This window comes from Trachinotus anak, unplaced genomic scaffold (genome assembly GCF_046630095.1).
Source record: "Trachinotus anak isolate AG129_WGS33_773 ecotype Australia unplaced genomic scaffold, CSIRO_AGI_Tana_v1 ptg000013l, whole genome shotgun sequence".
NCBI classification, from domain to species: domain Eukaryota; kingdom Metazoa; phylum Chordata; class Actinopteri; order Carangiformes; family Carangidae; genus Trachinotus; species Trachinotus anak.
Window position 1 is genome coordinate 16,487,822 of NW_027273864.1, and position 13,447 is coordinate 16,501,268.

General features: G+C 39.6%; 1 protein-coding gene across 1 annotated transcript; it reads left to right on the forward strand.

Annotated features, from left to right (window-relative positions):
- Positions 1–423: 423 nt before the first annotated feature.
- tkta (transketolase a) lies at positions 424–10,340 on the forward strand. Its single transcript, XM_071494903.1, has 14 exons — positions 424–704; positions 2,362–2,479; positions 2,646–2,759; positions 2,878–2,975; positions 3,812–4,003; positions 4,208–4,326; positions 4,456–4,652; positions 4,795–4,959; positions 6,062–6,218; positions 6,729–6,859; positions 6,972–7,055; positions 7,198–7,291; positions 7,512–7,634; positions 9,272–10,340. The coding sequence occupies exons 1-14, from the start codon at positions 598–600 to the stop codon at positions 9,457–9,459; spliced, it is 1,887 nt and encodes a 628-aa protein (XP_071351004.1). The 5' UTR covers positions 424–597; the 3' UTR covers positions 9,460–10,340.
- Positions 10,341–13,447: the final 3,107 nt, after the last annotated feature.

Genomic DNA, 13,447 nt, shown 5'->3' on the forward strand with positions numbered 1-13,447 from the left:
CTCACATCTGTCATCTTTTTACACTGTTTAAATTCTAGTACAAACAAATTACGACCTGTTCAAACATGAGCTTCTGCAATACAAGTAAGGTGTTTGGTGTGAATAAATAACAAAGAACAATCAACCATCAAAATCTGAATTATTAGTTTAGACATTAAAGCCAAAGTGAATCAGGGTGAGATGCTTCAAATGCCTCCCCTCCTCCCAATTATGCAGACACTCCTTCCACACACACACACCCAGCCATCATCCCAGTCACTCAGTAGCCAATGGAATGAGTGACATTTGATTTTAGCAGTAACACCCAGTTCACGTCACTGGGTTCCCCCTCCTCTGTATGTGTGTGTGTGTGTGTGTGTGTGTGCATCTATGTGTCTGCAAACCTGATAGGATAAATCCAGCTTCTCCTCCATTCTCTCTCTCTTTTTCTCTGCCTCTGCCACTCTCTCTCACACACACACACACTTACAGGTGCTGCTCTTTGGCAACCCTTACTCTCTCTCTCACACACACACACATTCAAAAACACACAAACTCAACAGAGGATCTTAGTTGGTCCACTTTTTCTGGTGCTGTGGAACTTGACATTTTGCCTTCATGGAGGATTACCATAAACCTGACCAGCAGACAGTGCAGGCGCTGAGGAACATCGCCAACCGCCTCCGAATCAACTCCATCAAGTCAACGACTGCAGTGGGCAGTGGGTGAGTCTCCTCCACTGACTCTCGCAAATGAGATTTAAGACTGTAAATGAAGACCATATGTAAACTTATACAATGTGTGCAAAACATAATGCGGACTTAATATTTCTATTTCCATTTCTACAGTCACACCTCCTGAGCTACATACATGTTCAGATGCATACACTCAGACATAGATGTATGGGAAGGGCCAAAGGAACAACGTGTCCTTCCTTTGTTCTCCTGACTGATAATGTGAACTTGAAGTTGTTAATTCACAAATTGTGCTTTTATTAATTTACTGTATGAAATGAAAAGGTGTAGTTTACACAATTCATATATTATTCTGCTTTATAGAACCTTTATGGTATATTTATAAAATATACATAATTTTGCAGAAATTTCAATGAATCAGATTATCTTTTTGAGAGCAGTGTATTTAACATACATAACTGTATGATACTTTAAGATGACATTCAAAGTGAATAATTGAATCTTTGAAGATTTTCATATTCTGGAGAATGACTGAAAATGTATAAGGTTTTTGGTACATTTATATTATTCCAATATAAATTATATTTACTTTGTTTGAAATATTGTTTTTGATTTCTGATTTTGGAAAGGTAATCTGTCTTTATGCAGTTAGTGTCGGGCACAATAGACTACCATGTGCACTGCTGGGTGGAATGTGTTGCAGGCAGACTTGAGAATTGCACGGTTGCTGCACGCACAATAATCCTTTTCAGTGGGGAAAGGATTGTAAGTGTTTATTGATGAACTGAAATCTTTGATAAAATTTCGTAGAGCTTTGTTGTAGAGTACTGATTTATTTGTTCGGGGTAGATGTGGCCTCATAAAACCCAATATGTGATAGAAATGTCTCTTTACAGATCAGCAGAATAATGATCAGCTTTTTTTCAGAATTTGAACAGCTGGGAAACCAAAAATCTTTTCAGCATTTGAAGAAATTTGAACAACCCCAGTATTTTTACATGTAGGAAAAAAGCAGGTAACCACCCATCGATATCAGCGCGCCAAAATACTTTATCCTTCAGATTCCAAAGCACTGGATGGACCACTTGGTGATTAAGTGTTTAATGGTTTAATATAGTGGCTCTATGTAATTATAATTTATTAAAGCACAAACTGTTCTTATGTTTGACTGTAATACTAGCATTTACAAACATTTACTTTGCATGAAGTATACTAAATTATGCAGCTCTATGATTGGCTCTATTAGCACTTGGTCTGCATACAGTGCATTTCCAGTTACTGGCTCCTCGTGTAACTATTTTGATTTTGGAACCTCATCAACACTTATGTTTAGGTCTGCACATCTGAAAATCTGCAGTGACTAGCAACGTTCAACTTTTTGAACTACTCCTGAGAGTGAATGTGTGCTAGTGTGCATTTACAATAAATCTGTATGTATGGATGATTTTGCAACATGATTAGCATTTGCAGTCTGCCATTATAACACAGCATTATGAGACAGTAGTTTCACTTTCCACATGTACTAATAAGGCAGAGCATTCAAAGTAATATGATTTTTTAAACTATATGCTCTTAATAATAAACATGTTGAAACTGAGGCAGTCTGTCTTCATGGGATTACAGTACATTTCTTCATGTATGTGTATTCTGACATGTGGGTAAAAGCACCGTCTTCTCTGTCATACAGACACCCCACATCATGCTGCAGTGTGGCAGAAATCATGTCTGTGCTTTTCTTCCACACCATGAAGTACCGCCCTGAAGACCCCAGGAACTTCAACAATGATCGTTTCATTCTGTCCAAGGTTAGAACTTGGTAGTCCTTATTTGTCTGAACAGGAGGCCCTCAATTTATATTTACATGTGTGTCTAAATGACATGCAGAATCTGACCTTTTCCTCGCCTCACCTTGCTGTTTTTATTTTTAATTTTTACAAAGCTAACCTGGATTTGTAATTGTTTATCCCACAGGGGCATGCTGCTCCGGCCCTGTACTCCATGTGGGTTGAAACGGGTTTCCTGAAGGAGAGCGAGCTGCTCAGTTTGTGCCAGGTTGACTCTACCCTGGAGGGCCACCCAACCCCAGTAAGCTGTCATACTGTACCACACCTCAGGAATCATCTCATGGAACGCAACCAGTGTACCAACTGTTTTTTGATAACGCTTTACTGTGTGTGTGTGTGTGTCTGTGTGTGTGTTTCAGAAGCAGCAATTTGTTGATGTGGCCACCGGCTCCTTGGGGCAGGGTCTTGGTGTGGCTTGTGGAATGGCTTACACTGGAAAATATTTTGACAAGTCCAGGTAATCCTTCATACATGTTGACACACAAGTAAAAAGCACTGACACGACTTCATTTGATACATAATGCCAATATTAACAGCATTATTGTGTGTTCATGCACTATATAGGTTTGAGTTGTCTTTGGTTTAATGTTTATTCTGCATCATATTTCATTTCAGTGTCTGATAAGGATTTTCCAGATTTTGTGGGTGTGTGCTGCAGCTCTGCTCTCACGATTCTTCTGCTCTAATAATCACAAGCCCAGCAGTCATATCTCAGTTATTTTTACCATCCGAGCAGTTTTCATCTCAGAATCAAATTCAGATATTGTGCCTTCAACCATTTTTTTTTTCTTAGTCTGTTGTTCTAATTCATTATCATAAATTGACTCCATTTCCCTTCATTACTTTTTTCCTTTGCAATGGCGGCAAAATAAAAAGCACTGCTTTGCATAAAGCACCCACTGTATACAATGGGCCCACCTGGTAATACTGACTAATGGTGAATGAAGTAAATTAACAATACATTTTTAAAATAAAATAAGATGATAATTTTTTTTCCCATTTAAAGGAATCTATACTTTTGGTAGATTTTTTTCAGAGGCATGTGTGAAATTTAGCAGCCACACCTACAGACGCCTGGGGAAGCTTTTATCATGTCACAGCCGGTTACCAATCTAACTGTCAGATAATGGAAAGTGAATCAGTCTGACTGGAAAGGTGTCAAACAGTATTTTCGTGAGATATGTCATTTCTTGTGAGCACAACACCCCACCCTCATCCATACGTATGCTCCTTGCGCACACAAACACACACATGCGCGCGCGCCAAAGCATCTCACCCTGTTCTCCACCTCAGTTACCGTGTGTACTGCCTGCTGGGGGATGGCGAGATGTCAGAGGGATCTGTCTGGGAGGCCATGTCGTTTGCCTCCTACTATCAGCTTGACAACCTGGTGGCCATCATGGACATCAACCGCCTGGGCCAAAGTGACCCTGCGCCCCTGCAGCATCACGTGGAGAAATATCAGAAACGCTGTGAAGCTTTCGGGTAATAATGCATAAAACAGAACATTGCAGAGTGGTAGAGGCTGGTTAATGTGTGTATGCATGTGTTGTGTTGAAGGAATACGTATAAACTGATGGTAATAAATAAGAACATTTTGCAAAAAGATCTGTGTCCATGCCATCTGATCATATAAAGTGCATCACATGTGTTTTAATGTGTGGCTTTGATGCGTGTGTATGTGTGTAGCTGGCATGCTATAATTGTGGATGGACACAGCGTGGAAGAGCTTTGCAAGGCTCTGAGCCAGCCACGTCATCAACCCACTGCCATCATTGCTAAAACCATCAAGGGCAAAGGCATTCCAGGTATCTCTCACTGTCCACTCATCTGCAAATGCAAAGCAAATCACATCAACTTTCCAACCAGAGTCTCCAGCCCTTTTACCAATCAGTGTTTGACTCTACCAATGCAGTGCAATGTTTATGTGGTTTCAGCTGCAGAAGATAAGCTAGGCTGGCATGCCAAACCTCTGCCCAAAGACATGGCCGAGATGGTTATGAAGGATCTGCAGAGCCGCATCATGAACAGCAGCAAGCACCTGTACCCACCTGCTCCCATAGAGGACTCCCCACCAGTTAGCCTGAGAAACATCAGGATGCCAAGTGCACCTAACTACAAGGCTGGAGAGAAGGTTTGTCCCCTGTACACAAGCACAGGCTTCATTCATATCCTCATCTTCTATTCTCAAGTATGTTCACATGGTATCTGTATAAATAACAAAAGCAAATGAATGACTGCAACATAAAGACGGTCTCTCATTCTTTGTACTGTAGATTGCAACACGCAAAGCATATGGGATGGCTTTGGCTAAGCTGGGCCGCTACAATGAACGCGTTGTGGTCCTTGATGGAGACACCAACAATCTCACCTACTCAGAGATCTTCAAGAATGAGCATCCCAACCGCTTTGTCGAGTGCTACATTGCACAGCAAAACATGGTATGATCCCTCATCAGTCTCCAGATTTAAGCCTTTGTTTGACAACGGTATTTTGTAAGACATATATTTATAAACAAAGCCACATATATTCCATTCATGGTATTTTTGGTCTAATGTTCTCTGGTGTTCTTTTAAAGCGTATTAGAGAACACAAATACAATCTCTTTTAGTCTCTTTAATGGGGTGATTTTGCTGGGAAAATTCTGCCTCAGCTCTGCATCTCACAGCTGTGAGCCGGAGCCTGTGTGATTTAATTATATATGACATGTTTATCCATAATGTAAGGATGGGGAAAGGTACAACAATGGCTAGTGTAACTGCTGCTTTTGCCAGTGCCTTTTTTTGTCTAGGTCATTAATTCATCTGCTCTTAGATTAATAAGACGTGATCAGACGTTAGTTCTTTGTGCTGTTACGGCTCCGGCAGAAGGCGACTCCAATGTAGGTCAGGCGTGTGTATGATGATAAGCAGTCGTGACAAGTGTATTCAGAAATAAAATATTAATCAGTGTAGAGGGTGGGACCATCTGGCTGAGTGCATGAGAAAAGTCAAAAGTTGAATTTTAAATAAGGAGTTTAACACTACAAAATCAAACACTTGATTGGTTATTGATCACATCTTTTTCTTAGTTTAAATGAAACAACTACTAGTTAAGATGCAGCCTTTAAATAAGTAGTTTATTGTCTTTGATTGTATATAAGAGTATATAGGCTAAGTTTATCCAGCATCACGTTTGAACTTTCACAGATGCTTAGTTGTTGCTTCTGTCTGAGCAAGGAAAGAAGTTGTGGGATTGGGTAGATTTTTGCAGACAGGAGAAAGGAAATTATTTGTAAGACGAGGTATGCGGCTGATTCCAGCCATATGGGGAAAAAGCTCCAGAGATTTGTGGAAAACTCTCTTCATTGAGTCTCTACTTAACATGGTCTCTGGTTCAAAGAGGTTTTCAGCTAAGGTTTGTGCCACAGATATTTGACCCTCTGGGTGATCTTTTTTGGGATCACGCAGGTGTGACCTGTGTCTTTCTAATTTTGCACACACAAGAAGTTATATCACTTGTGCTCTTGTATAGGTACTAAGAAACAATAAATTCCTTTCCCAGGTCAGTGTTGCCATGGGATGTGCTGCCCGTGAGAGGAATGTTGTGTTTGCCAGTACTCTCGCTTCCTTTTTTACCCGTGCCTACGACCAGCTTCGCATGGCAGCCATCTCAGAAAGCAACATCAACCTGTGTGGCTCCCACTGTGGCCTGTCCATTGGTTAGTAAACCGCTGCTGATGAGCCACGAACGCCACAACCCCTCTCACACACATCACCAACACCATCACAAAATTCACCTTTATTCCCTTGCACTGAAGCCAGACACTTCGCAGCACCCAGACTCTCAGACCACATTCACAGTATCCCTGATGCTGATACATGTGTAAAAGAATGATCTGTGTTTGTGTGTGCTTGTGCGTGTGTTTGTGGGTGCGCAGTTGTTGCAATCCTTTCTCTTTTTCCCTCTAATCCTGTGTTTTCCTTATCATTTACCCCCCTGACCTTACAGCTAGTACTCAATCCTTCCCTTTCTCTCCCTTCCTGTCTGCCCTGGAAGCTGTCTGAAGGGAACCAGGTGTCCCTCTGTTAGTGCAGGTACACTGCATGCAAGGTCTGGCTTTATGTCTGTATATATCTGCATGCATCAGCTCACCTAACTAGTCAATAACTTTTAAGGGGTTTTCTGATTGTTTGGTGTATGAAATCAACTATATATGTGTATGTTACAGGAGAGGAAGGCCCCTCTCTGATGGGTCTAGAGGACATGGCTATGTTCAGGGCCCTTCCCACATCAACCATTTTCTATCCCAGTGATGGTGTGTCGACAGAGAAGGCTGTGGAAATGGCTGCAACCACAAAGGTACCTAAAACCTAACTGCAATGTTCTGGCTTCTCCACATTATCAGTGGAACATTATCTATTTGCCACAGAGGCTCAGTGGTAATGCTCTTGTAATTTTCCCCTTCCTCCAGGGTGTTTGCTACATCCGAACCAGCCGCCAAGACAATGCCATCATTTATAACAGCAATGAGGACTTCCATGTTGGACAGGCAAAGGTAAGGCAGTCTTTGTGTTTACAGAGCTGGTAAGACAGTAAGGAAAGTAAGAAAACTATCAGAAATACACACATGCTGACCAGACACAAAGCACTGTCAACATGTAAAATGAAACAGAAGATAATACCTTTTCCTCTTCCAGGTGGTGTACCAGAACAAGGATGACCAGGTGACTGTGGTGGCAGCTGGAGTAACTTTGCATGAGGCCCTGGCTGCAGCTGAATATTTAAAGAAAGGTACAGTACAGTAATAATAACACTTGATGATTCAGTGTCACCAGCTGCAGCACTGAACGTTACTGTGAACAACAAAGGCTTTTAAATGAGGATTTTTACCCGAAGTTTGTGTCCATTAGAACTAAATCATAAATATTAACCTGGCTTTCTAATGCATAGGCAGTGTTTGTTCATATGCTGACATTGCTGTATTCCTCCACTTAATTAATTGATTTTCCAGAGAGGATCTCAGTCAGGGTTATTGACCCCTTCACAATCAAACCACTGGATGTCAAAACCATCATCGATCACACACGTGCTACCAGGGGACGAATCCTCACTGTCGAGGACCACTACTATGAAGGTATGTTTCCATATAAGTTGCTCATACCATTCATCTTCTGCATATTGTATGACCATTACTAACCTAGCAGCATAAAGCTTCTCAGCATGATGCTGGAGCCCTGTCATTGGTCTATGTCCTCGGGTGCGCTGTGGTGGCTTGCTTTCATTGGTGCAGTGATAGAGACGCAATGTGGTGGCAGTTGCTTATTGGCTGAGCGGGAGGCGACTGTTGTGTGCCCTCATTGCAGGCAAGGTATTGGTATTGTGGTGCATTTTTGTAAGTGTGAGAGTCAGAGAGGCAGAGTGCTGTCAGATTTCCTTAACTGAGCATGTGCCCATGGGGCTTACTGTGACCTAGATAGCACAGACAGCCATGCCCTGTGCCTGTTAAGAGAGTGGGGATGGGTGATGGTATGGACTTGACTGGACAAAGGATATTTGGTAACTGTAGTCAGTTTGATATTGATTACTCCATTCATTTTACATCTGGACCAAGAAGAATTGCAGTCCAGTGGTTTAAAGGGAATGCTCACTTGTAATGTTTTCTTGTCTTCTATTTCAGAATCAGAATCAGAATCTTTATGTCATTGTACAAGTATATACAATGAAATTAGTAGTAGCAACTCAAGTGGTGTATTCATTCATTCTTATACTGTATGTGTCAGTGGAGACCTGTAACTATTTGAGCTGGGCCTTCAACTCAACCCTGACTAGTAACCTGAGTACAAAAGTGTAATTAATTCAGGTTCACCAGTATCATAAACCAGCAAAACAGTAAAACGTTGATGACTCTCTACCTTTGTAACAGTTGTAAAGTGTGATTGTATGTCTATTCCTAAATTATACATATTCCTTTAGTGTGTAAGGGTCCACATATCAAAAAGAGTTTCTCAAAAACGTATTCCAAGTTGTGAATATTTTCATGTGAAGTCCATTCCAGACAGTCGGCAACTTTTTCTTCTTCACTTCTTCCAACAGGAAAAAAAATTTCAAGTTCTGCCTGAGGGGCTTTGTGTGTGCTGTTTTTTTTTTTAGTTTGCTTGGAAGTTGCCCCCACAAAGTTCTGTTGAGTTTTCACCCCGGGAGGGTCGAGTGAAGACAGCGAGCACACCTATTCAAGTAGTCGATGAACATTTCCCTTGTGTGATAGCTCGGCTTTGAGCCTTCAGGAAGGCCTAGAGCAGTGATTTTTGGTCCCACTCACTATAAATCAAAATGTGATCAGTTGATTCACCTGCAACTTTCTAAACAAACATACGCAGCAGTGGGGGCTTCAGACTTTATATCCCAGTTATGAAGTCCTAACCAATGAGTGAGTCAGCTAACCTTTTCTCTGCCAAGACAGAAAAAAAAAACAAGAAAAATTTGATTGGATAACTCCATTTACTTGGTTTTAGAACTGTAACCGTTAAAATAGTTAAAATAAAAAAAGAAAAAATTATAAAATGAATGAAATATCTAAATGTTTTTTGGTTTTCTCTGAAGGCTTGGAAGGCCCTGACGGTTCCACACTAGTACTTATATAGTCTAAGTGATCTGTGTACACAGGCTCATTTTTGTGCAAACTGTTTATTGGAAGCTGGGTGCCCCCTGGCCCCCTCAAGGAGCATTGATCTTCCCTCTTCATGTCTCACGTGATAAATTGTTATTCCACAGGTGGCCTCGGGGAAGCAGTGTGCTCAGCAATGGTCAATGAGTCTGGCTTCAATCTGCATCGTCTGGCTGTGTCACATGTTCCCCGCAGTGGCAAGCCACATGAGCTGCTCAAGATCTATGGCATCGATCGCGATGCCATCGCTCAGGCCATCCGCAAGATGCTCAGCAGCTCTACCAATGCCAAGTAACTTTCTGCGTGCCCCACCCACCCCTGCAGATTTAGATAAAAAGTCAAGTATGATTTTTGATTCACATGACACCCAGCTCTTTAAATTCCTTCACTGTGAATGCCCATAAGTGTGTATTAAAGTAATGTGATTTTGTGCTGTACACTAGTAGAGTTCCACATTTACCTTTCTTTCATGCATCCATCACATCACATAGATTAAAAACAGACACATAAATTCAAAGACACTTTTAATCTCAGCAATGTCAGTAACCAAAATGTGGCCATAACTGACTCACCATATAAAACAATTCATATTCCTCATGTGTGTTTTTTATTCCCTTTGATTAACTTCATTCAGCTGGAAATGTTTTTATATTGTTCTGATGTAGCTCTTAATACTGGGTGGGGCGTTGTTTTAAAGCAGGTGTTAATCATGACAACGCTCTGAGAAAGAAGCTAAATGAGTTTTTGTTCGTAGAAGGTAGTGGAGAAAAAAAAAATCAAACAAATGTAGTTAGGTCATGAAGAGTAGTTAAACAAAACCACAATTCACATCCTCAGACAATTTCAACTTTTGTGGTTTAAAAGGTTATATCAGTTCTCTTCAGCACTTTCTTTTGTTATTGACTAAAGTTAAAGCTAAACACCTCAGTCTTCATTTGTGCTAGCTGTACATTTGGACCATGCCAGCAGTGTGACAATAATCATTGTGTGGTCAGTGACATCATCTATTTTACATAAAGTGGAGGGTTAAAGGTCCCCCAGTGCTGATGGAGAACATGGTTGGCTGTGACTATGAAGGTAGCGTTACATCTGACGTGTGTACCCAAGATCAAACACTTTCTTTGTTACTTGAGATTTTGTATGTACCTTTCATGTAATAAAGCCCTCTGCATTTGACTTTGAGCATTGACAATAGTTTGTTCCTTTTCTCTGAATTTGTGTTGATATATGTTATTCATATATGCAGGAATCTGTACTTGAACTTTTAATTGAAACATAACTAAGTAAGTAATACAAAACCATCCTGAATGACAACATATAATGTCTTAGTGTAATTGAGTTCATTTTTTATGAAAATGGAGTATGAGGCTGCATTATTTGTTTTATAAATACATTCTTTGCTGTATATCCCTGAGCTCACTAATACATTTTCTTTACAAACTAGACAGTGACCAGCTAAATTTCTTATCATAAAAGACTCTGAAACATGCATGCTTCCACTCAAACATATATGGCTTCCTGGCAGAAATGTCCATCACTGAGTCTAAAGCTCACTGAATCTCTGCCCTTTGACTTTGCACCACAATATCACCGCTTGTAACGTCACTATCTGGTTGTAAACTTCTTTTACCACCAACGTTGCTGTTTCCTTCTCCGCTTCCTGTCCCAAACAGACAAATAACATTTTTAAATCATGCAAATACCATTACTTTGACTTCCAAAGATTATTTCAAGGCAATGAATTCAATCTGCAGTTAATCTATAGGAACAATGTGTAAAATTTAAATCAGCATTTGTCAGTCTACCTACCTTAGAGAGCAGTATTTACGTATTGTTCCGCTAAGTGCAAACACTATGATTCCACATCCATGAGACAGTGTGTAGACTGGAAAAAAGCACAATATTTAAACACAAAATAGTATTTTACCAAGACTTTTGCGTATGTCATATGCTGTAAAGTCATGTGGCTTTACCGTGATACGAGTTGAGGTTCAGAATAGCCACAAAAAGGGCAAAACAAAATCCCCAGAAAACATCTATGGAGAGTTAGAAGGTAATGTTAGTTTTAATGAAGAATAGGTCTGAATGTGGTACTGATTTATAATTAGAATTTAATGATTTTATCGTAGAGCCTGAATCAATGGAAACTATAGCTTGACAGCTTCAGATTTACTCACTGATTATTTTTTATGGAAGATTGATAAATACAATTTTAAAAATTCACCATAACACCACCATAAACCATTTACAGATCAGTGGATAATGAAAAACTAACAATTCCAAATAATAAGAATATAGTATGTAAGTGGGGTTAAAATTAAATACATAATGTACCTCCTCCTTCATAGGGGCGGCCTTTACATTTCCTAGTCTGAGCTGGCACGTCTGACAGAAACAGAAAGTGAACAATGAGACTGTACTTGTTCAACAGAACAAATATTAGGGGTCATCTAAAATACCCAGTTTAACATAAAAAAAAACACTTTCTGGATAAAAAAACATATTTTTTTTAAACATTGGTGTCAATTTTAAAACTAATTTTGTCTTACCAGATATTATGCCCACAATTTCAAACACTATGGTGAAAAACACAGCAAGAACTGATGGAACCATGAGTGCTGGAAATGCGACACAAACACGTTTAAACAATTACAGAGTCTGTGTTATAAACTTTAAATATACCAAATAAAAATAGGTGGGTTTGTTGATAATATTGGAAATGCACATTCTCCCAGCAAAGTGGAAATTAATTTGTGTGACCATTACAACTTCTATGTCTACTTACAACGAAAGGGCCTATAGAGGGCTGTTCCACATCCCAAGCCAAAGCAGATTGCATAAAAATGGTAATATTTGTCTGAAATGTTCCAAACAATAGAATGAAATTAAGACATATCATCTATCTTCTTTCTACAAAAGTGAATTTATTTTAGGACATTATGTGCTACCACCCTCCACCAATGTAAACTATGAAGTTCTACATACAGTGTTGGTAAAAGTGGTTCCCTCCATATTCCTGAAAAAGAAACGCTATCATGATTTCCTGGTAGAGATGCATCAGCACATTGAGTTTGATAAGCACAATGAATGAGGGAGAGACAGGGAGAGACAGCAGCACAGAGAACATATATAGTATCACAATACAATAATATATAGAGAGAGTGAGAGACTGGATTACCATTACCACAGGTGGAAGACCGTGAGACTCAGAAACAAAGTTCAGCTGCAGGCTAATTCTCAAGGCAGGTGTAGCAACAACAAGATATTCAGACACCAAGAAGACAACTTCCTGTACCCGGTCAAACCACTCTGCCAACTAGCCTACTGTACATAAACAGAAGGGAAGTCCCAGATAAGAATGTTTTGCTTTCACATTCATATGCACAGTTTTTTAACACAGGCTGTTTTGAGGCTTAAGTGGGTGAGGCTCCAAGACAATGGAAACCCTTAGAGACCTTTCAGCATTCTTTACAGGTTTAACCAAGGGTTTAATCATAGAGTTTTACTTCAAGATGTAAAATCAACAGTTTAGTTTGTCATTTGGCATTACAACAGTAATGACTATAAAGTTCAGAAAACCAATGAAAGAATACATTCGTACTTTTTAAAATAGATATCTAGCTCCAGCGTGTGTTTTAAAAAAAACTGTCAGTCACTTTGGTAATGAGAGCAGTTACTATGTTGGTGAAGCCACATTTATCTTTGAATTACAAACAGAGCTGAAACAATTAGCAAATTCACAGTTTAGTCAAGTCACAGAAATGTATTTGGCAGCAATGTAGATAATCGATTAATTGTGTTAAATTAAGCAGTAAAAGCCAAATATCAACTTTTTTAAATTTACTTTTCTGTATTTTATATCATATTCAATTGAATATCTTTGGGTTTGGGGCTTTAAGTTGGACAAAAAACAAAAAGTTGTTATAGCTAGTTGGCATAGCTGTAGTTTCATTAAAGAATCTCTAGATGGCAGTGTTTTCTGTAAGTTACTGGTTCCAGCCATAGACTGTGGTTCCAGCCCACACAATGCATTCTGGTACTTGGAGTCAATATGGCGATGAAGTACGTGGTAACTGCTATATGGGCATCACAAATAGTCATCAAATAGTGAAAAATACCAGGAACAGTTTCCAACAGCTTCAGGTGAAACTGACCAATAGTTCAAAACTCAAACAGAGTCTATAGGTTACTGAACAAAAATATAAATGCAACACTTTTGTTTTTACCTACATTGAACTGTTACTATTTTGGCTGTCAAAGGTCTCTCTGACCTTTTAAAACCC